At 44.1% G+C, this 27016-nt stretch overlaps 1 protein-coding gene across 1 annotated transcript in view; it reads left to right on the top strand.

Annotated features, from left to right (window-relative positions):
* Positions 1–27016, top strand: part of LOC139408271 (hepatocyte growth factor receptor-like) — a 72353-nt gene that overhangs the window by 7707 nt on the left and 37630 nt on the right. Inside the window, exons 3-7 of the mRNA XM_071151973.1 lie at positions 18447–18638; positions 22626–22787; positions 24628–24804; positions 25932–26092; positions 26694–26799. Coding sequence (XP_071008074.1) covers positions 18447–18638; positions 22626–22787; positions 24628–24804; positions 25932–26092; positions 26694–26799 — 798 coding nt within the window. The remainder of the gene's footprint in view (positions 1–18446; positions 18639–22625; positions 22788–24627; positions 24805–25931; positions 26093–26693; positions 26800–27016) is intronic.

Here is a 27016-nt window from a genome sequence, read left to right as displayed (position 1 = left end):
CTTTTAACGTATGACTTTAACAGTCATTCAAACATATTCCGTTGTGCCGTTTCGAGTCTAAAACAACGAGTAATTTAAACTTTAAAGCACCACATTTTGTTTTTTATCCCAGGGAAAGGCAGTAAAGAACTAATGAGTATGAACGTACAATAACTGACCAACCGTCACCAATGTTTTACCCTGTTTTTGTTTTGAAGCCTGAAGAAGGATCTCCTCCCAGTTGTTGTCTAATGAATGTATGGGTCGTATTCAGTGGCATATGGCAAGTAGGCCCTCTCTCTTATCGCATAGTAAGAGAACCAGATAATCTAGGCCATAAAACAGTAAAAAGTTGTAAACGCGTGAGGCATGCTTTAGCGCACTTTACATCATTTGTTTTATCTTCTGGTCAACTAAACTCCCGTAGTTGACCTGGAATAGGAATTTAAAGGCGGGTTGGAGAAGTGAGCCGATGCAAGAGCATGTTTGATGATGTAAATAGTGGTTGTCAATTCCACCCAGCCTCTTAACTCCTGGCTATGGGCCCATAGGGCTCTGGTCAAAGGTAGTGGACTATGTAGGGCATAGGGTGCCATTTAGGATGTGCCCAAGTAGTGTAGGGAGCCAGATATGATAAATGATACAATGGTGTCTCTGTCGTCTTTTTCATGTGCTATAGGCTAGAGCCAGTCTCTTTTCAGTAGCTGCTCATTGCCTCTCTCACTGCAGGCTTATTGTGAGTCTCAGGGGGGCCGTTTGTTTGTTACCAGAAACACAAATCATCTAGAATACTTATGAAAGACTAATAACTTGTCCCCTCAATAGACTTACTGTATACACACAAAGTTCAAAGAGACTTTTGAAACTATTGATTGGATTAGACAGGAGATTTTGGCTTGACAATGTTATTGGCAACAAAAAGAAACACTACACATTTTGCTGTGTAATGGTAATGGAAGAGAGAGAGAGATGGTTCAGACTTGGAATGTCACCAACAGGCTTTGTGGCCATTATCATAAGTTGAGTCGAGAGAAAGAGAGAGGGAGAGAGAGAGAGGGGGAGAGAGAGAGAGAGAGGGGGGGAGAGAGGGAGGGAGGGGGGGAGAGAGAGAGGGGGAGAGAGGGAGGGAGGGAGAGAGGGAGAGAGGGAGGGAGAGGGGGAGAGAGAGAAAGAGGCACAATTGGGCTCTAAAAATAACAAACAGCCACATTTAAAGTCAAAATTATTATTAGATTACCATTGATCTGTGAAAACCCACCCGACGCTGATTGCTTTTAAATTGAATCTGAAGCCTGATTGATTGTACGTATGTAATATAATTCCAATGGAAGAGGCTTTTGATTGACAGTCATTGTAATTAGCAGTACTGTTTCAATGAACAGGTTTTAAAGGGTGGCCTTAAGAACAAAAAATACATAATAGTTTCTGGTTATGAAATGCAACAAGGATATATGTCCTTATATATCCAGCATTGAACACATCACTATATACTTTTAAAAAGTGTCCATTCAACAGTTGAGTAAGATCTACAGTAAGGGGCTTGCTGTTGTTTGAGATACACGCACTGTGTTTCCACACATAGAATTTGGAATTAGAATGCTAGAATGGACACTAACCTTCTTATGATTGCGTAAAGGTCAGCCATTTTGGTCAGGGAGTTGGTCAACCAGTGTTTGCCAGTGCTGTGATAAGATATTGTGTAAAATAATGAGTTTGTATGTCTCTTTAGCTAATCCACTCCATGTACTCCATGTCACGTGCCAAAGAGACTGGCCTTTCCTCTTCAAATATGAACATTCTATCATTAACGTGCTTGAGGATAATGGTGGATTTGATCCTTATTCGATCACCCTCACCATTTTTTGTTTTTCCGGACGAAACCAGTCTGTCAAAAGTTGCTACCTCACCTCTACATTTTTAAACGTAATACATACTCCAATTCCAAACCCAAAATATCCTAGACTTTGTAATAGATTCTAATTCTATTTTCGAGTAGCCACATGTCAAATGTTTTCCACACACATACAGTTGAAGTCGGAAGTTTACATACACCTTAGCCAAATACATTTAAATTCAGTTTTTCACAATTCCTGACATTTAATCATAGTAAAAAGCCTTCCACAAGCTTCCCACAATAAGTTGGGTGAATTTTGGCCCATTCCTCCTGACAGAGCTAGTGTAACTGAGTCAGGTTTGTAGGCCTCCTTGCTCGCACACGCCTTTTCAGTTCTGCCCACAAATGTTCTATAGGATTGAAGTCAAGGCTTTGTGATGGCCACTCCAATACCTTTACATTGTTGTCCTTAAGCCATTTTGCCACAACTTTGGAAGTATGCTTGGGGTCATTGTCCATTTGGAAGACCCATTTGCAACTAAGCTTTAACTTCCTAACTGATGTCTTGAGATGTTGCTGCAATATATCCACATAATTTTCCTACCTCATGATGCCATCTATTTTGTGAAGTGCACCAGTCCCTCCTGCAGCAAAGCACCCCCACATAATGATGCTGCCACCCCCGTGCTTCAAGGTTGGGATGGTGTTCTTGCAAGCCTCCCCCTTTTTCCTTCAAACATAACGATGGTCATTATGGCCAAACAGTTTTATTTTTGTTTCATCAGACCAGAGGACATTTCTCCAAAAAGTAAGATCTTTGTCCCCATGTGCAGTTGCAAACCATAGTCTGGCTTATTTATGGTTGTTTTAGAGTAGTGGCTTCTTCCTTGTTGATTGGCCTTTCAGGTTACGTCGATATAGGACTCGTTTTACTGTGGATATAGATACTTTTGTACCTGTTTCCTCCAATATCTTCACAATGTCCTTTGCTGTTGTTCTGGGATTGATTTTCACTTTTTGTACCAAAGTACAATCATCTCTAGGAGACAGAACACGTCTCCTTCCTGACCGATATTATGGCTGCGTGTTACCATTGTGTTGATACTTGCATACTATTGTTTGTACAGATGAACGTGGTACCTTCAAACATTTGGAAATTGCTCCCAAGGATGAACCAGACATCCACAGGTACACCTCTAATTGACACAAATTATGTCAATTAGCCTATCAGAAGCTTCTGAAACCATGACATAATTTTCTGGAATTTTTCAAGCTGTTTAAAGGCACAGTCAACTTAGTGTATGTAAACTTCTGACTCACTGGAATTGTGATACAGTGAATGTTAAGTGAAATAATCTGTCTGTAAACAATTGTTGGAAAAATTACTTGTGTCATGCACAAAGTAGATGTCCTAACCGACGTGCCAAAACTATAGTTTGTTAACAAGACATTTGTGGAGTGGTTGAAAAACGAGTTCTAATGACTCCAACATAAGTGTATGTAAGCTTCCGACTTCAACTGTAGCTAGCTACGTGTACCCTACTTGGACACCGGCTCCCCACAATTTCTCACTCTCCCACGCCAAATTGCCATCAAGCTAGGGCTCTTCGTAGGTCACAATTTTTTTTACCTGGTTATAATAGCACTCACAGCTTTCCAAGAAAACCAACATTTGGACATTTATGGTCTGTTTACTTATATTTTATAGGCTATTTATACAGTTAATGTATATAACACCTGTATAAACTGTATTTAATTTAATAGGATCTCAATGGTCCCACATGCCTGAGCATGCTGGTGACCTGCCTGCGTGCTGTCACTAGGATGTTGTGGTAAGGTTTGTATTCACCAGACACCAAACACAAGAAAACGCACCAAAACAATGAGGGACTAACCGAATTTGTCCAATAAGAATTTCACATTTTTGTTGCAAATTTCACATTTTTGTTGCAAAATGTTTTCCATTTTAACTACTGAATATGTGGTTTAGGTCACAGCTCGCCTGGTGGGAAGGAGACATCACTTCACTGGTGAAATGAACAAAATAATGAAAATACAGGATTGTTCCTGCCCTGTCCTGTTCAAATCCATAATAATCTCACAATATTGGGTTTTGATAAGGTAGGATAGGTGTGCATGCCTGGTGTATGTGTGAGTGTGCACGTAAAAGTGATAGTAAGAGGAACTGAGAAAGGTGAGTCAGATAAGTCAAGAACTGTGTGAGGTTTAGCTTGAGATTTTGTGGTTGTTTTCCTCAACCTGCATCTGTTTCACAAAACCACACACACTCACCAGCCTATCCCCTAATGAATATGTGGTAAGAGTTGGGTGAGAGACCCTGCAGCTGTGTACTCTCTCAGGCACCTCCACCTCCACCCCCTCAGCTCAGTGAGTCCATCCCAGTATGAGCTCAGACCAGTACAGTGTGTCATGAATTGTCCGTGCCCAGACAGGCTCCATGCTTGAGGAAAGGCTGAGCAACAGCAGCTAGATACCACCAGGCACCAGAGACTGACTGACTGGCACGCTGGCCACCTGGCATCCAGCTGCTGACTGATTGCCTTCAGCACCTGTCTGTGGGCTAGAATAAATATTATAGAAATAGAGAAGGAAATAATAGAAACAAAATATAAACACTGTGTCATATAAACGCTATGTCATAATGGCACAGTTCCCTATTTCACATGATGTATTAAGTCCTTGCCCATAGAAAGTAATGGAAAACCATACTTACTTTACCAGGCTGTAGGTTTATAAACTTGCATTGACCAACACTAACTGTGCAATATACAGAGAAGAGCAGTGGGTCAATATTCTGCGACTGAGTCGTGATTACATAAGATTGTCCTTTTGGTCAATCGATGATGACATTATCAAACTGGACTTTGATTCTCAATTAATGAAAACAGATATGTTTAAAAAGCTGTTTATTTAAGACATTCTTCAAGGCGGGTATGTTTTCTGCGAGTTAGAAATTCTCCAAGGCTGGTGTGTTTGCTGTTTGCAGCAGTGGCTGTTGATTGGTGAATACCTGGGGCGTGAAGATGGTTGGAGTTGTCAACAAAGCAGCATGACAGAAGCTACCGGTAGTTTCTTTGAGAATATATATATAAAGCAATCTGTGCATTTGAAGGACAGCATAAATACACCTTTTTCACTTTTGCCTGTCAAAAACCGAATGACCACTGCTGCGCATGCTGCCGCTGTTATGAACAGATCAGATTATACTATTTAGAATAAGCAGCCAGCTCATGAACGAACAAGTGGACCAGGAAGAATGCAACAAATGTACAAATGTAATAAGTGAAAACACGTTATCTAACTGAGGATAGCTGGCTAACATAATGTGACAAGGTATGACGCGCTAGCTAGTAAACGTTCATTCTGAAATAACTTCATATTTCCGAGTAAGTCAGATATGAACTTAGAAAGACTTGAACTTGGCGTGGGAGATAACTAGCAAGCAAGCTACCAGCTAGCTATATCAAAAGGTTGATAACTGGTTAGTTTTAGCTAAAAATGTACCAATCTATTATCTCAATGTTTCTCAAAATTACTGTATAATTTGATCATGCTTTGGGATACACCCGGTTTTATGCTGTTTTAGTCCACACAACATGTCGCCCTGTCACCTACAAAAGAACCTGATAAACAACATTAGGGGCAAACAATCAAATTGCCCACGCTTTTTTGTCCTACCAGATCCACGATGAGAAGGTTCTAGCTAGTGTATCCCCCTGTCCTTCAACTCTTGTTGGATGTAGTTGACCGGTTTATCAGGTCCCAGGCTCCTGTGACTGTTATGATTATTTATTTGCAAGTTAATTACAGTTAGCTTTTTGCTTTAGTGCCATCTGTACCTGATAGAGAAGTTCTACTGTAGTCTCACTTGTGGAAGTAAGCTATCTGGCGCAAGATAACTTTTGGGAGGAAGGAGACTAGAGCAGACCCAGAAGATCTGACTGAACGGACGCACATTTGAGCTATGAAATCCTCCTATTTCATTGGGGCTGTTCCCCCTAATAGAAAATAGCTGGCAACACAATCCAAGCAATGTTCGCACAATGTTGGCAGTCACTGTGGGGCAAGTAACTGAACATCTTGTTTTTAACAAATTATTTTGAAACAGGCAAATTACACATTTACCGCACTTTTATGAGCATTTAAAACATAATCCCTACAAGGTATTTTTTAGACCAATCACAAGTATGGCGCTGCCCTTAACTCCCTAATGGGCGAGCCGCCTCTGGCTGTTTGTTCAAAATTCTCCAGGGCTGGTGTGTTTTCTCAGTTCACATATGCATGTATTTCCTGGTAATAATCGGGTTGTTTTCTGTGGTAAATGTTAGTTTATATTTTGCATTAAGTTAATCATTAGTGAGGGGTCTCCAGTCCCAGTTCTCTGTGACTTGTTTGGGAAAAACAACATTGCGTAGTATAGGTGTGTGCTTCTTGTATGTTTGTGAGGTTGGAATTGTGTGCACACCTTACCTTATCTAAGAGCAGTAACTAGTGGTAATGTCTCCCTTCGCTTGCAACCTGTTTGTCTGAGGGAAAGCACATACTGGAATTGCCATAGCCCTGACACTGATCTCTGCTGTTCACCGCTCCTGTCCTCGTCAATTTCTCTTTTTCGACATGCCGTTACAAATTATATACATTCTCTTTAAATCACATATCTTCCATTTTGTCCTCCACACATCTAAGCAGGGATTTTGCAAAAATGTGGCTACTTTATTGCTTCTCAGAGGTCTTTGCCAATAGTCCCTAAGGCTCCACATCATACACTTGTTTAGTGTGTGATGTGGAGTAAAGGAGCTTTGCTCAGTTGAGCTTAGATATGAGTCAAGGGCCCAGAGCTGTTTTCTAATCAGTCACTTGCCTCTCCCCCTACTCGTTTACTTCTCTGCCTCTACCTCCACACAGTGATATCCTGCTTCCTGGTGGAATAGGTGCTATGTGGACACAGTCGTATTTCAGCATGCACGCACATACACGAGGCACTCTCCTGACCAGTGCCCTTACCTCAACCCCCCCCCCCCCCCCCGCCTGGCCCCCCCATCCCTTCTTAAAGTGTTGTCTCACTACCAGTCTGAGCTGGCTTCATGGATGTTTTAATCACCAAGGTCAGTGTAGGGGGTGGAGTAGTGGAGCAGAAACAGCCCTCTGTGTTAGGCCAGCCGGTCTACTCCACCCTGTGGGCCCGGAAGCCCAGGCCAGCGTCCCAGCATGGACCTCAGACAGACTAACATGGTGGACTCTACAGCCCTATGGAACTCTGGACTTTGCCATGCAGCTGCATATGTCTCTAGCACTTTATTTTAGAGGTCTGTGATAAACCATTAATAAAGGCATTTTTAAATTGTTTGTTCACCGTTTATTAATAATTACTCCCACGTTTAAAAAAACATTCACTAAGTCTTTTTGCAGTCCCTAGTCTAAAGTGAGCACTGTTTATACGTTATAAATGTTTTGAGTGAACAGATAAAAGACAGTATGTGGAAATATATTAGGTTCTGGGAATTGCCAGGGACATCCTGATACGATATTATCACAATACTTAGGAGCCAATACAATATGTATTGCGATTCCCACGATTCTACATGTATTGTGAATCGATACTCAGTTTTTATTGCGATTTCATGTTCCAAAATTACTTCTTACTATATGTCTGCTCCAGAGAGACAAGAAATGTCTGCTACAGAGAAACATGTTGGCTCACTATTTAAAAAGAAGATGGAGAACAAGCTATAGGATGAACAATACCATAGTTTTGGCGCAGTTACAGCCAACTAGTGCTTGCTAACGCTGCCTAGCAACAAAAGAAATCTCTCTCTATATATTTTTTTTAACCTTTTACTGCAGTGGGCTAAATCAGGGTCACACAGAATGTTTCTTGGTGGTCTTAAATACATTTACTTAGAAACAAAAGTATACACCTCACACACATAGTTATGCAACCTGGTCTCAGAACATTTCGTATTATTCTGTACATAAATCCAAGACGATCCATCCACCATCCACCCCGACCAACCACCCTACTTTCGCTTTTTTTTTGCCCTTAAGTAACCATCTGTCTTATGGAACCATACAAAACGTAACATTTGACTGCAGGAAAGCGCTACCAAATCTATAGTTAGAGTCAAGGTATCAGTATACAGTGACTTAAGAGAGTACTCATACTTTTGACTTATTGTGTTACAGCATGAATTCAAAATGGAATTAAATAGATGTGTCACCCATCTACACACAATATCCCATATTGACAGTGAATACATGTTTTTTTTCTTGTTTTTTTTGTTTTTTTTAAATGAAATATCTTATTTACATAAGTATTCACAACCCTGAGTCAATACATTAGAATCACTTTTGGCAGCGATTACAGCTGTGAGTCTTTCTGGGTGGCTCTAAGAGCTTTTACACAGTGTTTGCTCTTTTCAAATTGATTTGTTCTCCATGCTCTGTCAAGTTGGTTGTTGATCATTGCTAGACAGACATTTTCAAGTCTTGCCGTTTATTTTCACTAGGATTTAAGTCAAACTGTAAGTAGGCCACTTACCACAAAGAACATTCAATGTCGTTGTGGTAAGCAACTCCAGTATAGATCTGGCCTTTATCAGGAATCAAGGTAAGACTGAAGTGCAGACTGTGTGAAGTAACAATGTTGTAATGTAACAACAGGGGCAGGCAAACGGCAGGTCAAGGCAGGCAGAGGTTGATAATCCAGAGTAGGAGCAAAGGTACAGGATGGCAGGCAGGCTCAGGGTCAGGGACAGGCAGTGGTCAGATGGGCGGGTACAGGCTCAGGACAGGCAAGGGTCAAAAACCAGGAGGACGAGAAAAAGAGAGGCTGGGAAAAGACAGGAGCTGACAGGACAAACGCTGGTAAGCTTGACAAACAAGACAAACTGGCACAGACAGACAGAAAACCCAAGTATAAATACCCAGAGGATAAGTGGGGAAGATGGGTGACACCTGGAGGGGGTGGAGACAAGCACAAGGACAGGTGAAAAAGACCAGGGCTGACACTTGTGTTTTAGGTTATTGTCCTGCTGAAAGTTGAATTTGTCTCCCAGTGTCTGTTGGAAAGCAGACTGAACCAGGTTTTCCTCTAGGATTTTTCCTGTACTTAGCTCTATTCAGTTTATTTTTATCCTAAAAAAACTCCCTAGTCCTTGCCGATGGCAAACATGATGCAGCCTTTAAAATAAAAGAGAGCCGCACACTCTAGGAGCTCAGATGCAAAAATGTAATACCAACGTTTCGACAGCCAAGCTGTCTTCATCAGGGTATAGTCCATGATGCAGCCACCACCATGCTTGAAAATATGAGGAGTGGTACTCAGTGATGGGTTGTGTTGGATTTTCCCCAATCATAACTCTTTGTATTCAGGACATAAAGTTAATTTATTTGCCACATTCTTTGCAGTTTTACTTTAGTGCCTTATTGCAAAACAAGATGCATGTTTTGGATTTTTTAAATTCTGTACAGGCTTCCTTATTTTCACTCTGTCATTCAGGTTAGTATTGTGGAGTAACTACAATGTTGTTGATCCATCCTCAGTTTTCTCCTATCATAGACATTAAAGAAGATCTGTAACTATTTTAAAGTCACCAGTGGCCTCATGATGAAATCCATGAATGGTTTCCTTCCTCTCCAGCAACTGAGTTAGAAAGGACGCCTCTATCTTTGTAGCGACTGGGTGTATTGATACACCATCCAAAGGGTAATTAATAACTTAACTAGACTCAAAGGGATATTCAATGTCTACTTTTTACATTTTTACCCATCTACCTATAGGTGCCCTTCTTTGCTAGGCATTGGAAAACCTCCCTGGTCTTTGTGGTTGAATCCATGCACATCCAGACCGGTCAACAGTGAACTGATGATACATTGACAGAATGTGAGAGACTTTATGTTTCAGGGTTAGGTTTAGATGAATCTTGAATACATCTAAACCTTGGTTAAGATAACTTGATGAAATGGAAGGTGATTTAAAGTCCTTCCGGGCCAAGGCATGGTCTGACTCTGGCATCAGCTGATGCTAAACCCCCAGCCATTCCATTCAGCTACACTAAGCCACACACAATGGAGCCAAGAGATTGTGTCTGAATGTGTACTCAAGTATGGAGGGGATCGAATAGAAAGACACCCCCCCACCCTCCTACTCCAACCTCTCAATCCCTATCCTCTCAACGCTTGTGTGGTTTTTATCACCCTGTCGCGCTCCCATACAATGCACCAACAAACAGAGACCTAGGCTATCTAGCCAAATCCCCAGGACACCATTCAGATTGGGGCAGAAGGCTTTTGATGTTATCCACCCCACTGGGGATTGGTGATCTCTGGCTGAATCATATTGCTGTTGAAGGAGGAAAAGGAAGGGAGGGCAAGCTCACACCTGAGTGAGCATGAGCTGTTTTTCTTGGAATTGAATGGTGTATTTTACGGTCAGAAAGCCCAGTATTTGGCCATGCATCTAATGGACTATCCCAATTCACTGCCAAGAAAACATAGTCTTTGTGCGTCAGGGATTGTGTCAAAAGAGAAAGATTTTGTTTTTAAAGTTGGGCTCCCGGGTTAGGGTTTGGCCGGGGTAGGCCGTCGTTATAAATAAGAATTTGTTCTTAACAGACTTGCCTAGTTAAATAAAAAATAAAAACAACCAGCATTTACTGGTCTGATGTATCCTACAATAGTCTCTGACAATGAACCCTTGAGCTTTTTTTTGGCAGTCGTCTTACCGGGACTGTGACAATGTTCAGTCATGTTTCAGAAGAAGAGTAAGATGGTAGGTGATGCATTACACACAACTTCCTGTTTATATGCTGCTATAATACATTTACAGTCTAATACAAAAACCTATCCTGTTTGAAGATTTCTCCCCTGGCATTAACAGTACTGGGCCGGTATTCACAAAGTGTCCCAGAGGAGTGCTGATTTAGGATCACGTCCCCCCTTATTCATTATGATTCAAGGCAAAACTGATCCTAGATCAGCATTAACAGTGTTCCTGGATCTGTGCCCTGGAGAAACCAACCAGATGTACAGTATTTAGATCATCATGAATTATTCTCACGTGTGTGTGTGTGTGTGTGTGTGTGTGTGTGTGTGTGTGTGTGTGGAGATGCCAACTTCCAGGAGTTTATTAGTGTGAAAAGGCAGTACAATGATGCATTGTTGCACTGCCGCCCATTTCTCTGGACTGGGGCTATGCCCATTGTTAGATTGCCTTTTGTTGTGTGTTTTTTGTTTTACAGACATTATAGTATTCAGCTGGTGCAGAAATAGTTACAAAAAAAATACTAAAAGCCACCACCACCTGCAAGTTGTCATGAAATAAATCTGAATATCATACGTATGATAAGGTTGTGTTTGTTCCCTCCAAGTTTGTGTTGATTTTTAAACCTGCGTTCTCGTTAAACACAAGTACACTATATGTACAAAAGTATGTGGACACCCCTTCAAATGAGTGGATTCAGGCTATTTCAGCTGACAGGTGTATAAAATTGAGCACACAATAATGCAATCTCCATAGACAAACATTGCCAGTCTTACTGAAGAGCTCAGTGACTTTCAAAGTGGCACTGTCATTGGATGTCACCTTTCCAAAAAGTCAGTTTGTCAAATTTCTGCCCTGCTAGAGCTGCCCCAGTCAACTGTTAGTGCTTTTATTGTGAAGTGGAAACATCTAGGAGCAACAATGGCTCAGCCGCAAAGTGGTAGGCTACACAAGCTCACAGAAGGGGACCGCCGAGTGCTGAAGCACGTAGCTCGTAAAAATCTTCTGTCCTCGGTTGCAACACTCACTGCCGAGTTCCAAACGGCCTCAGGAAGCAACGTCAGCACAAGAACTGTTCATCTGGAGTTTCATGAAATGGGTTTCCATGGTCAAGCAGCCACACACAAGGCTAAGATCATCATGCACAATTCCAAGCGTATGCTGGAGTGATGCAAATCTCGCCACAACTGGACGCTGGAGCAGTGGAAACGCGTTCTATGGAGTGATGAATCACGCTTCACCATCTGGCAGTACGACAGACAAAAGAAGGGAAGAACTAGCTATGTTCATATCCTGTGTCAATTAAGAAAACGAAGGTGATATGCACATCCCATACTTAATGCAGATGTTCAATGCAGATGTTTTTTTTTTTTTTATCTCAATATCAAATCATTTCTGGGTAACAATTAAGTACCTTACTGTGATTGTTTTCATTTCAAATGGTAAAATTAGAAACAAAAATAGCCTCTTAGCTCAGAGCAATTTCTCAAGCAAGAATTTTGTTAGGACTGTCTGGGAGTGGTCTGAGTGGGGAGCAGAAAAAAAAACATTTATTAGCTGTTATTAGCAGAGAGGTTTCAAACTCATTCTTATTGGTCTATTAGCTAATGTATTGCATGGTGATGTCACCCTGGAAGGCCAAAACATCCCACCAAAACAGCCTGAAATTTCAGTAGTTCTTTTCAAACAGCTCCTACACTAAAAGGGCATTATCATACTTTTTTATAATTTCAACGTATTATTCCAACCTCATAGTGTGGGAAAACATGTTTTTGAGTCCACTGGGCCTTTAAGATAAATAAATGAGGCATGCACACAGTGCTCCCCAGGCCCTGCGTCAATGTACACTGATAAGCAACGCTGTCAGACCTAGAGCCAAGATACAGTGTATAGTTTCCTGACCCTGTTTACAACCCTTGGTTATCTGGTTCATCTTAAAGTCCCTACTGTTGGAACTGCTACTGGTGCTGGGGTCCTTCTGTGTTTCCCACACCGTGTCTCATATACAGTTAGCTAAGGTCTTAATGGTTCAGTGTTTGGAAAATCCTTCTCCCTTTGCTCCGCGTTGGCCCTCCAAAAAATAAAAAGAGAGAGCGAGAGAGACCAGACAGACAGACAGACAGACAGACAGACAGACAGACAGACAGACAGACAGACACACACACACACACACACACACACACACACACACACACTGAGAGCCCTAAACACACCATGCAAGTGGTAGCGGGATGGCCTGAAGGAAGGAGCAGGTTTTCAGACGTTTAACTTCACTCCCCGTGAAGTCATCACTACAAAAGGCTCTTGCCAAACGTTTTGCTGCTCGCTGGCCCGGGTGGAATTGATTAGTCCAGACTACTACTGACTGAGAACCAGGAATTCCGTTTCAATTCGTTTGGCAGGAAAGGGCTTTAAAGCATGTCAGGTTGGATCTTGGATCTTTCAAAAGCAGTTACGCTCCTTTGAAACCGTGCATGTTCCCCATTCCAAGTTGGATATGTTTCCTTATTACTCATCAGGGAGCATTGGCCATTGACAACTCCTCTCCGGTGCACTCTGCTCTGGGCAGTTCCTTTTCATTACACCAGAGTCCATTACTGAAATGTAGTAGGAGACAGTGGGGTGGGTTCATGGTGGAAAGGATTCCCACTCGAAGCCCCTTCTGTCTGTCGGTGGTTGGTCATGAATACGAGTGGATAAGCGCTAATGCTAATAATGCACGGCGGGGTAAATGATGGGCGCTAACTCCGCGCGTCCCGCTGCCCCAACACTAAATTATCCTCAATTTGCGTTGGTCTGTTTGGTCTAATTGAATTAACATGCTAGGCTGGCGGCTGCCTGCCGTGCAACAGTAAATATGTTGTATGGACTGGCTGGACTATCGGTCACAGAAAAGAGAAAGTCTTGGGCTAGTGAAGAATGTTCTATAGGTCCATGATGTTCCCTGTTTCCCTCCCATCGTCAGATATCAGTCATTGTTTCGATGACGGAGTGTAGCTACGTGCTGGAAGAAGAGCTCTGAGGATAGAAGTTCATCACAGTACGACCACAAATAATATCTTTGGCCCAAACTCTCTACAGCTCCACACTGCACTCCTCTTGCTATACGAGACCAAGCTTAAGGAGCAAATTATTAGTAACTGCATTCTTCAGCTTAGGGAGAGAGAGAGAGAGAGGGAGGTGCCGGGTCATCATTCACTCATCATTCATTCAGCCAGTGTGTGTGTGTGACTATATAGAGTGTGGTACCCAAGGGTAGCTGCATTGTTCCCCGGCAGGATTCACAAAGGCCCCCACAACCCCCCGGTCTGCGTTGACAGATAATTTGACTATTCAAATGAGCCACGGACACCAAGTTGTGCCTCAGTGACAGAGAGAGAGAGAGGAAGAGAAAGAGAGAGAAAGAGAGAAGGGTGAGTGAGTGAGTGAGTGACTGGGTGAGTGAGTGAGTGAGTGAGTGAGTGGAATGATAGGAGAGAGAGAAGGGAAGGGTGACAGGTGGAGAAAAGTGTGAACAGGGAGCGAGAGGGGAGGAAGAAACAATGGGAATGCGGGGTAAAGGGAGAGAGGGTTAGAGAGAAGTTTAGAGTGGGCCCTTTCACCAACAGAGGCTTTTAAGACCCTGTACTTTTCTCCCTCAATGAACTGAAACGCTCGTTCCCAACGAGGGTTGGGTTTAACACTCCAAAACAGAAATGAATATTATTCAGCCTGACTGAGTTCCTCAGTTCTGGCGTCTGTTTATATGATGTGCGAAGCTGTTCTCTGTCCGGGCTCAATGCACCCATGCCACCCTGGGTCACCATACCTAACCCATACACACACACTCACACACTAACCCCTAACTCTGCCTGGCATCCGGAGGGCACGCATCGCCCCCAGACCAGCTGCCCTCGGCGCGCCAGGGTCTAATCCTACCTTATTGTCAGCTTCTCTAATTCCCCTGACACAAACACACACACGCACACACACACACACACACACACACACACACGTACCCATACACACAAGCTATGTATATTGTGTGGGGGCCTCTACACACACACAAACACACATGTCTAATTACTCACAACCCATCAACACCCCTTCCAGACTCTACAAAATATACATATACACACACCCCATTACACCCCAACCACACTTGCTCCCTAATAAGTACACACAAACAACAGTCAGTGCAAGCTGTCAGGGGGCAGAGTTGTGTTATTCTAGTAAAAGGCCAGCTGACTTTGTGGAGAGCTTTGCTGCCCACTCAAGAAATCAGCAATAACAAAGTGTGTGTGTGTGTGTGTGTGTGTGTGTCTCTACCTACTCTAAGCAGTAGCCCCCAGTGTATTTTTGAAGTGAAGTGAAGAGTGAAGTGAGTGTGTAGGTGTATGTCTACTATTAATAGTAACACAGCCCTGGCCTCCCGAGTGGCGCAGCGGTCTGAGGCTCTGCATCGCTGTACTTGCTGCATTACTACAGATCCTGGTTCGATACCGGGCTATGTCACAGCCGGCCACGTTAGGGAGACCCATGAGGCGACGCACAATTGACCCAGCGTCTTCCGGGTTAGGGGAGGGTTTGGCCGGCCGGGATGTCGCATGCACGCTGACACGGTCGACAGGTGTACAGTGTTTCCTCCGACACATTGGTGCAGCTGGCTTCCGGGTTAAGTGTGCAATTGTGTCAAGAAGCAGTGCGGCTTGGCGGGGTTGTGTTTCAGAAGACGATCGGCTCTCGACCTTTGCCTCTCCCGAGTACCTACGGGAGTTGCAGCGATGGGACAAGACTGTAACTACCAATTGGATATGACGAAAAAGGGGATAAAAAAATAAATAATTATAAATAAAATAATAAATAGTAACACAGCCCCAGCCCAGTGATTTTGTGTGTCGCTAGAGCCACTGGTGTGTCTAATCTAAGGGACGCTGGCCTTAGGGTCAGAGTAGGAGTATGAAAAGGACAATAGACCTCTCTCTGCACCTTGTCTGTACCCAGCATGCGGATTACACACCTCTCTTGACTCTGGCAGGCCTCACACACACATACACACTCATGTAGACACACACACATGGGTCGCTAGCAGGCCCTGCGGAGCAGTTAAACACTGAGACCCTGCTGCCATAGTAACTCTATCGCCTGGCCGTTGTGTTGCAGACAATGGCCGGTGGTTAAGTGTGGGGGAAAAAGGTGTACAGTGTCTCACGTATCCCCACGGCTTCTGTTTTACTGGACAAAAACATCTTCCTAAAACTTGGGGAAAGTTTGGAGACCCGAAACCAGTTGGGAGTTCACCTTCCTTTGCCTTAAAACGTCTCTTTCAATTTCAAATCGGAGCCCCAAAAAAATTGAGAGCTAGAGAGAGAGAGAGAGAGAGAGTAGAGAACGTAGTTAACCTCGCTAAGGAAATTGTTTGCCATGACAACAGCGTGACCATTCTTCAAGACTGTCTTACTGTGTGCCAAAGAAAATCCCTAGGTCTCTAGGATAATAGCAATGGGGCTTCAAACACGACTTGTCAAAACACCCGTCCACTGTCCAGTTACGTCCCCTTGATCCTCAGCGTTACCTTCCCAGAGTTCCATGGAATGCTCCAGAACCCTTTCTCTTTCTTCGTCTCTCCCTCCTACCGCTCAGCGTTGCTTTTACAAACACTCCATAGGACCTTGTTTGTTTGCTATCAAAATAATCTCCCCTGGACCTGTTTTTGGAGCGGTTCTGTGGTAATCTCCATAGTATCCTGGCTTGATGACATCTCAATCTCGGGGAGTAGTAAGAGAGAGAGGTCCCAGACTTTGGACCACTTCCCATGGACTGTATCTCATGTGGTTTACTTACGTGAGAGGTGCGGACAGCGGGAGTTATGATGGATCAAAGTTGTTGGCCTGGAGATTCCGGGCAAAAGTAAACACACACTGTAGACACATGAAAGACGGTCCATCCGTCATCTGTCCCCCCCCCCCCACACACACACACACACACACTATATCTTACCCACCTGATCTATTTTCACTCTAGGTAGTCAGTCCTCTCTCCTTCTCAGACGTCAGATATTATTCTCCTCTTCTGAAAGAAAGATGAGGTTCTTGTAGAGTGAATCAACTCCGGCCTGACAGCTCAGCACCGCTGGCCCTCTGCAGTACAGCTGTGGCTTTTGGCATTACGTTCAGCCAGAGATGTTGGCCAGCCTGAGCCTTGAGGATTTCCCTCTGTAGTTGTCTCTCTATCTATCCTACCCTTGCTATAGCCTTGGAGCTAGGTGTAGCCAGTCCAACCTGGTTTGGCTTATGATAGATACAGGTATATCGTAGCTTTGAGGCTGTTTTATTGTTTGTTTGTCTACCAGCCAGGACTGTCTTTTCACCTTGGAGCTAAACTCGCCTGTAATGGTCTACTCTGTAATGGCTGCTAGAGAAAATCTGCTTGCGTGATTTACTACTCTCCCATTGTTCTCCTCAGCTTCAAAGCACGCCTTTGAGGTTTACCCCGAGACATTTCAGTGTTACGCATCGCAAGCAAGTCACCCTGACATAGTCCTCACACGTAGTACTTCGTTTACAGAGAGTCTCTCTTTGGGTGCTTCATAAGTTGGCTATCCCTCCCTGATTCACAGGCACCATCAGTCAGTGTGGTATGTGAGTTGATACTAATTCCAACTGGGTTTAAGATCATTTGAAAATAAATGACCCACTTGACCTGCATCATTGTATACACTTCTCTCTCTCTCTCTCTCTCTCTCTCTCTCTCTCTCTCTCTCTCTCTCTCTCTCTCTCTCTCTCTCTCTCTCCCCCCCCCCCCCCCCCCCATATGGGTTTTGGGCCAGTGTTGTGTTCCTTACTGAGTGTTGTGTCTGGTCCCTTTGGAGCGTACAGTGAAACAGTAGATGCTGCCAGGCCGGGCCAAGTGGAGTTAGTGGTAGGGGCCCCAGCCTGGATCTCTTAATCAGTAACCCTCTGCCTCTGTAGTCTGTAGCTAGCACCCTAAACTCTGTAGCTGGCCCCGCCTGTTTAGTCACGGCCCCCGCCTGCCAGCCTCGGATTTCATTAACTATTGATGACCGACTGGGGGGGGGGGGGGGGGTCCTTGACCTGAGAGCTTGTCTAGCTTGACCACACCAGCCCCCCTCACCCTACCCCAAGCTTTCTCCACTTTAAAGACTGGTGACCTCTTCTAATGGTTTAATGACGACGACTTAGGTTACTTTCAAAGCAGAGAGTAGGGTGGCCAAGTGAAAAACTGCACAGGGTTGCCATTGCCAGACAGTGGTTCTGGAGGGTGGCCAAGTAAAAAACTGCACAGGGTTGCCATTGCCAGACAGTGGTTCTGGAGAGTGGCCGAGTGAAAACAGGCCAGGCGCAAACACACTTACAGGGTGGACTTTTACTCTATTACTAATGGAGAAGACTCTTGCATGCATATTGGGCGAGCTAGAGAGAGGGAGACAAATAGGGAGGGAGAAAAGCAAAAGGAGAGAGAGAGAGAGAGAGAGAGCAGTGAGCGTGTGTAATGTCATGGCAGCCGCACCGGCACGCATTCCCAATGTGTTTCCCATGAATTCCTGCCACACACACACACACACACACACACACACACCGTGCCAGCCACAACTCAGCTCTCCATTACGAGCAGGGTCCGACGAAAGAGCAGATGAGGAGGCTTAGGGAGCCCTGCTCTCCATCCCTCCCTTTTACCCTCATCTGACAGGGGCGTGGGGGGGAGGTTGGGGGTCTTGGGAAGTACTGTGGCTCATCAGTTGAGACACTCGGAATGTAATTAGTTAAAAACCACTGGCTGTACGTGACGTATTTCATGCAACCGTCTGTGATCCACATATCTTATGTAGCATGTGTTTTCCTCCCCATGTAGAGTTCCTCAGACGACTCGTTTGGCTGTGGGAAGCATGAGGAGGGCTACCGTCTGGAGGTGACCAGTACCATGGCCAGACTAGACTACTTCAGCGGGCAGTTCAGCAACGTCCTGCTCACCTCCATTGCCGTGGCGACTGCACAGGAGCAGACCGTGGCCAGCCTGGGCACCGCAGACGGACGCCTCATACAGGTAGGGGGACAGGGGGCAAGAGGGAGCACTGGCAACGAGAGGGGAAGTGTAACACTTTACTTAAACAGCCTTACGAGAGTGGGAGCAGTGAGAGTGTGAAAATCACACACTCACTCAATGCAAAGGAAGCAGCATAAATGAGTCCGTATAGTCCAAAAAGGTCCTTGAATTATTATCGAATTATTCATAAACAAAAAGTCTATTGAGCTCCTGAGTGTATACAGAAGGCTCAAACCTGCAAAACTGTCTGTTGGTGCCGTGGCCAGGCAGCACAGTCTCCCTTTCTTATTGTGCATGTAAATGGGGCAGGACATTGGTACGTGACCAGTGAAACCTGACATTTTGGCAACACAAGGAGCCGAGACACAGGTGGCAGCCAGTACAGGGCCAGGTTAGGAAACACCACAGCTGGGAGGAGGGTGGCTTCCTTCCTATTTGCTCAACACATGACCCCTGACCTTGCCTCGCCATGCTTCCACAAACCCTACTGCTGCGTTCCGCCGTGTGTACCATCTGAGCGAACAAACCACGTCTGGTTTTGCCTATTAATGACAAGTAGAGCTAATGGTGGATTTCACTTTCCCGCTTCCCATTTGTGTGTCTAGGCCCTCGGCAGCAGTCTCACTGTCTCCTAGAGAGGCAGGATTTACTCAGCAGATGGCTCAGTCTAGCCTGGTCCCAGATCAGCCAACATCCTGCCCATTTGCATGCATAATGCATAACCGATCTTGGACCAGGCTAGGTTGAGTGAGGTCAGGTGGAAGTGGGAACGCTGACGGATAAGAGCTTTGGAGTGGTTGCTCTGTCTTGCATGTCCCTGTAAAAGGAAGCTCTGTTTGGCCTCAAACTCTGATGTTTTATGAGTACTTTCAGGAAATACTGTGTTGAAAAAAAAGTCACGGAGGAACGATGGGAACGGGCGAAAAAGTCGACGACAGCTGCGCGGAAGTAGGGTCATGAGCCGAACTGCCCGTTAATGGCAAGCGCCCTGAGCTTCGATGACACGTTCCCTCGCACAGCATTTCTCTCTCTCTCTCTCTCTCTCTCCACCGAGTCCCCGCAGCTGTTGGCATGTTCTTTTTTTCTCACTCTTTTTTTTTTGTTGTTGGTGAAATTTCTAACCTCATTGTCTCGGGATGGGAGTCTGGGAAGGAGAGAGCAGGAGACCAGCTGTCCTGAGAGAGGGATACAGTGGACCTCATGGGGTGGGGGGGGGGCTTTAAGAGACGAGGTGAAGGTATGGAGAGATTGGTAGAATAGAAGAGTTGTAGCATGAGAGAGAAATATGGGGCCGAGTGTAGAGAAAAGAGGGAGGGAGAGAGCTTGTAAGGTTGAACGATTGCTTCTAGCTTATTAGAATCCTAGGAAAGGCCTCTGTCAACTGCCTTTCTTTCTGTTTAGCCTTTGTTCCCAGGGGAAAATGCTCTTAGCACCAATGGATAGAACAAAAGAGAGAGGGTAGGAGAGAGAAAGAGAACGATGTGCTGTGTCCCCGTGGTCTCTCCATTCTGGCTCAGGAAATCTCTCCCTATGGTTCAATATCACTGTGAAAATAGAACAGTGGCTGTGTTTATAGGCTAACCCTGTCTAATACAATAAGCTGTAATTCCGACCACTATTACCTCTGGAGAAAGAGACTAGGCCATTCAGTCTTTGGTTGTAGCTGAAGAGCGGAGCAGGAAATAAGAGTGTTCCCTATGAGAAAGGAGACATGCCATTCATTGACTGGCTGAAGTCTCTCACAAAGAAGACATTGGTTTTCAGCTTAAGTGTATCAATGCTCCAAGGTGCCTTGTCAACAAAAGACCTTGAAAACAGGCGTTAGTGTCCACGTCTGACTACCTGACATGACTTAAGACTAAGAGGGTAGCAGCCCCCCTCGTACTCTTCACTGAAATGCAATGGTAATTTAAAGTGAGCACAGCTGACACGCACGTACACACCTTGCAGAGATGCACACCTGGCGGAGGGCCGTAGTCAATGAAGAGATAAGGGGGGATAGAAGGAGAGGAGGGGTGGGTGGGTGATACAGTGGATGATTTAAAGTCAACCAGGACATAACCACACTCTATAACAGCCCACTGTTATGTTTCACCCCAACCCAACCGGTTCGGAGCTCCAAGCCTGTAATTGCAGCGTAACCACCGATGATGCGTGTTACTCCTGGTGTGCGCTGCACTGCATCTGTGTGTAGGAGTGTGTATGTCCGTGCAATGCTTTTATGTGTGTGTGTGTGTATGTGTGTGTGTGTGTGCGTACAGGCGTGTGTGTATGTGTATGAATGCGTGCCTACGTTGACGTGTGTGTGTGTGTGCGTGTGTGAATAAGACTTCTGAAACACCTTGCGACATGTCCAGGTACAAGATGCTCTCTTGCTGCTCTTTCTGCCTTCGGGCAATGTCTTTTGTCCCTCCGTCTCCCTGTAGCTCCCTCCACCTCCATGGTGGTTAAGCTCTAATCTGCCAATCTGTCATCTCACTCTCAATATAGCAGCATTATTACCCTCCACACAGTAGTGGGAGTGGCTCGCCGGGCCCCTACAATGCCAATGGGGAAAAAAACACACACTTTGCATGTGACGTGAAACATCGTTCAGTGTTACTGTGTTAATAGTCCCTCACAACTAGATGTCCTGGTCTGCACCACCAGATTCCATGGCGTTATCTCTTTGTTACCGTATTCCATTCTATTGCAACCTTCAGTCTTGTACGGCACCCGATTAGTAGAAACAGCAGAAGATTGACTCAGCACTAAAAGGTCCTACGAAATCACCATGCCCAAGTTCGTGTCAATTTTTTTTTCTGGATCAAAAAGGCTTGGAAGGGGCCGTGGTAGGGTCTGTGGTAGGGGCGCGGTTGGCCTGGCGGCCTGGCTGAATTTCAGATAACATTTTAGAGGCCGTTATCTTGGTGGTGTAGGGACATTTTTGAATTTTAAGCCAATATCCTGCATTTTTACTAATTTCTCCATGGAGCCGAGCGAAATGTTTGCAGTTTGAAAGCTAATTTCCTGTAAATCTACACATTCTGCCGTGCTGCCGAGAGAAAATGTTGCCCTTTTAAAGCACATTTCCTGTGACTTTATTTATTCTCCCATGGAGCTGAGATAAACAATTTTCCACTTTTAAAGCTAATTTCCAGTAACTCTATGTATTTTGCCATGGCTAATGCTGTGTTATTTTGCTCAAACATAATAACAAAGTCTATACTGCTAAATTCATTGTTTTGGTAATTGTCAATGTTCCCTGACTGTCTAGCTTTTAGTTTGGTATTTTAGATTATATTATTTAAAAGCCCAGTGCAGTCAAAAACTAGACTTTGCAGTGTTTAAAAAATATATATTTCCACACTATGAGGTTGGAATAATACTGTGAAAGACCACCTGAAATGTCTGCCTGTTTTGACGGGATGGAGTTTTAGCCTGGGGACATCACCAGGTGGTAAATTAGTTAATTGACCAATAAGAAAGAGAGTTCCAAACCTCTCCCAATAATAGATAGTTTTAAGTTTCCCCCTCCCCACTCCCAGACAGACCTATCAAAATTATTGCTTTCAAAATTGCTCTTTGCTAAGAAGCTACGTTTTTTTTTTTTTTACCATTTTAACTGACAACAATCACAGTATTTCAGTGTTACCCAGAAATGATTTGATACTGAGATAAAAACTGCTGCGTTGGACCTTCAAAAATATATAGCTCCATTATCTTTTCTACATACTTTGTATTTGGCTTTAGCCGTTTAAGTTTACACTGAAAGAGTTTCTCCCGCAAAGGTATTTCTACACTGTATGGACTTACGCAACCTGAAGAAACGCTTAGGCAGCCTGCCCAAGTGCAACACCCCACAGTGCCTTTCTACATTATTACATTGCTTTATTAATAACTAAGGTATGTGTGGCATCTCCGGTAGACAGGGGTGTTTTTTATTATTATTATTAAATGGTTGAACTCTGTGTTTTACTGAGCTGGCCTGGCCTCTGTCTTCCCCAGGTGGTGGTCTCCCGATCCAAACGCAGCACGCCCCACGTGGACTTCCGCCTGGATGACTCGCGCCCCGTGTCCCCCGAGGTGGCTCTCTTGTCCCCCCAGCGCCACGACGGCTCCCCCCAGCGCAGCCAGGACGGCTCACTCTTGTTGGTGACAGGAAATAAGGTGGGTAGTCAGTAGACACAGGAGAGGGAGTATCAAAAGACAACACACACACACACACACACACACTCAAAGACACACACGCGCACACTGTATCGACACGCACACACTTTATATTCATAACAGACATTCTTTACATTGCTGGTTTGATGGAAACAACAGCCCCCTGGCACTAAGCCACAGTGTCAACATTAACCAGAGCCAACAGATTGTTTGAATCAATGTCCTACAACAGTTCTGTCACGTTCGTTCGTAGAAACGGACCAAGGCGCAGCGTACTTTGAGTTCCACATATTTATTAAAGAAGTGAAACTTAGCAAAGACAAACACAAATAAACAATAAACTAACAACGAACCCGCGACTACAGAGAATGCTAACGTGCAATAACTCAAAAACAATATCCCGTAAACACAGGTGAGAAAAACAGCTACTTAAATATGATCCCCAATTAGAGACAACGATTACCAGCTGCCTCTAATTAGGAATCATACACAAACGCCAACATAGAAAAACAAACCTAGAACCCCACATAGAAATAATAACCCCCCCAGTCACGCCCTGACCCACTCTACCGTAGAAAATAAGTACTCTTTATGGTCAGGACGTGACAAGTTCAGCCAACAGTTGAAAATAAATGTTTTCCCAGTATGCCCACATTGATCAGAGAAATTAAAAAATGGATTTAATTTAGATTTTTTTCGTCACTGGCCTGAGTACAATACCTCATAATATGAAAGTGGAATTCTCTTTTTTTGTTTTTTGTTTTTACAAATTAATTTAAAAAATGAAAAGCTGAAATGTCTTGAATTAGTACGTATCAACCGCTTTGTTATGGCAAGCCTAAATATGTTCAGGAGTAAAACATTGCTTAACAAGTCACATAATAAGTAGCATGGACATCCGCCTATGTCGGGCCTTCCACATCTGCGGTTTTTGTTAGACCTTGAAATTCCCGAAAATAGTTATTCTTCTGAAAATGTCTGTAGCTTCCGAATGGTTTAGCCTAGAAACGAGTATGACCCTACTGTGGAAAGGGTAGACTCTCACGAACACGATGTTCTCTGTTTTGGATGTAGTTTTGTGCCACCAAAAATAAGATGTTAAATATTTGTCAAATAAAATGTATATTTCCTGAACTTTCTTCTATCTCGTTTAAGACAGACACTTCATAACCTTATTCTCTATTGTTTAGTTTTTTAAAACTATTTGACTTTTTTGCCATTTATGAATGTGTTATTCAATGTGTTTCTATGGGCTATAGTTGTAAAGGCCAAATAAAAATAATTTTAATTGATACCTAAAGGAGTCCTAAAATTCTAAATCAAATAGCTAAATGATCCATGGTAAGACCATCTTAAAACAATTCCATATGTTAGCCTAGTAGATATAAATAATGTACAATCCAGGTATGCAATGCTCTTAGAGACATCCAGAAAGACTCACAGCTGTAATCGCTACCAAAGGTGATTCTAACATGTATTGATTTGCAACATTTGTCAAAAAACATGTTTTCACTTTGTCATTGTGGTATAGTGTGTAGATAGGTGAGAAAAACATACTTAATCAATGTTGAATTCAGGCTGTAACACAACAAAATATGGAATAAGTCAAGGGTATGAATACTTCCTGTACAGTATGATGTTTTTACAATGAAGTAATGCATAACTATATAATATTATAATAGTAATGAAATATGGTATTTTAGCTTAGCAGATGCTTTTATCCAAAGTGTCATATATTTATGTGATCAATGCAGGAATTAAACCCACAGCATTCTTATGTACAAAACAAACTTGTTTTTGTTTAGTCTGTATTCTGATTGGCTGTCGTGTGTACGCCCAGATCACCAAGGTCCCTCTGATTGGTCCTGGCTGTGAGCAACAGTGGATGTGTAGTTCCTGCCTGCTGGCGCCAGGTTTTATGGGATGTGGCTGGTGTGACGGCCGCTGCACCAGGGCAGCCCAGTGTCACCCAGCGTCCCTCTGGACCCAGGACTCCTGCCCTCCCATCATCACCACGGTAACTAGCCAGTTCAAGTTTAAAAAAAGCTTTGTTGTCCACAAGCACAACATTTCACAACACCCCCTATGTCACTCCCTCTGACCAAAACACTGGGACTATTGTTGTTGTTTTGATCTTTATTGCAATACTCCATACTGAGAGTGTCTACATAAACAAAGACAAGCTGCTAGTGACTAGTGTCATCTGAGGCCATACAGGTAACTGCCAAAATAAAGGAAACACCAACATAAAGTGTCTTAATAGGGTGTTGGACCACCACGAGCTGCCAGAACAGCTTCAATACACATTGGCACAGACTCTACAAGTGTCTGGAACTCTATTGGTGGGATACAACACCATTCTTCCACAATAAATTCCATCATTTGGTGTTTTGTTGATGGTAGTAGAAAACGCTGTCTGAGGCGCTGCTTCAGAATCTCTAAGTGTTCAATCTGGTTGAGATCTGGTGGCTGAGACAGCCTTGGCATATGGTTTACATAGTTTTCATGCAAATCAAACCATTCAGTGACCCTGTGGATGGGCGCATTGTCATCCTATGGCGGCATAGCCATGGTAGCCAAAAGAATGTCCAAAATAATGGCCTACGCAGCGTTTTTAGACATGACCCTAAGCATTATGGGATGTTACTTGCTTAACTAACTCAGGAACCACACCTGTGTGGAAGCACCTACTTTCAATATACTTTGTATCCCTCATTTACTCAATTTTTTAAAATTATTTTGGCAGTTACCTGTAGCTAATTTTGCAGTATACTATATGCCATATACCCCTTTAGCAAGTATGGAAACAAAGCTCCCACCAGTAACCTGGATACACTACACAGTGACACAGTGGGATTTAGCTGTGAACAAGCTAGTCATGTTTTTACTGGAGAGCTTGTAAGCGACTCCTCCATTGTTGTCTAAAGGTTGTCTAAGGATAGTTTAAAGGTTGTCTGCCTGGTCGCTTGTCATTTCCAGTGTGTGGTTTCTACACATGTTTTTGGATACTAGTTGTCTCTGCTAAAAACCAGCACCTGGAACTAGACGTACAGGGTTTTCGCTTTCTTTGTTATCTGATTGTTTGGAGGTTGTTTGAAGGATGTTTGAAGTTTGTCTTTGGGTTGTTATTGTGTGTTTGTGTAGATCTCCCCAGCCAACGGCCCCCTGGGAGGGAGCACCAAGGTGACGGTGTGTGGGAGGAACTTTGGCTTCAACAAGACGGAGAGGTTTGACCACACACTCATCAGCCTGGACGTGGCCGGAGCACCCTGCAAACTACTGAAACGAGAGAGCAACAGCAACAGGTGAGGGAGGACGGACTGGGATTGGGGTGTGTGTGTAGGCGGGGGGGGGGGGGGTAGTGCATGCATCCTTGTGGATGAGTCAGTGGGGGGTGGGGTTGTGTTTGTGTGTGTACTGTTTAATCATGCGTTGGGATAAGGGTGAGGGTAAACAGTTGAATGAAGAAGGTTAAGGAAACGGCGCCATAGAATGAGGACTCCAAGTGCCGGGGCGCATTCCCACGTTGCATTGCATTCTGCTCATGACTTCACTAAGTGTTAAATTGGTGGGAGAATGGCTGCGTACAGAATTTCACTCTTTCCAATCCAAGAGGCCATGCCAGACAGCAGCGTTTAACTCAAAAGCCCAAGTTACCAAACATCCCCCCCCCCCCCTCTTATAGTACACTCATTGTGTAGAAGATTGAACACCCCAAAAGATGGCCTCTTTGTGCTTTTCTGCAGCGTAGTAAAGTCATCATCAAATTAGGTTAACTGCTTGCTTACCCCAACAAGAGTGAGCACACAATGTTTGTTGTTGGTGTTCTTGTGCCTCTCTTGCGGGATAAATCAAGTTTTATTGAATTGTGTGTGTGTGTGTGTGTACACGTCTCTGTGTGTGTAGGTTGGTGTGTGTTCCGGCGTCTCCTGTGAACTCGTCTCTGGCTAGTAGTGTGGTGAAGGTCCACAGTGGCAAGGAGATGTCCCAAACACAGGGATTCACCTTTGTGGTAAGAACTGAATGCTGTCTCCACTCACAATCACAATATGAACACAGTAGACAGTAGTCATTAACCCTGGTCCTGGAGAGCTAAAAATGCAGGCGTTGGTTCTCTCTCTAGCTCTCCACGACTACAGTTGGTGCCCACTGTCATAGACACTGTAGGTACAGTATGTCAGATGGATGGACAGATTGATTACTTACAGTAACTGACTGATTTGCATATG

The sequence above is a fragment of the Oncorhynchus clarkii genome, chromosome 1 (genome assembly GCF_045791955.1).
Source record: "Oncorhynchus clarkii lewisi isolate Uvic-CL-2024 chromosome 1, UVic_Ocla_1.0, whole genome shotgun sequence".
Taxonomy (NCBI): domain Eukaryota; kingdom Metazoa; phylum Chordata; class Actinopteri; order Salmoniformes; family Salmonidae; genus Oncorhynchus; species Oncorhynchus clarkii.
This window is presented reverse-complemented; position numbering and strand designations above follow the sequence as displayed.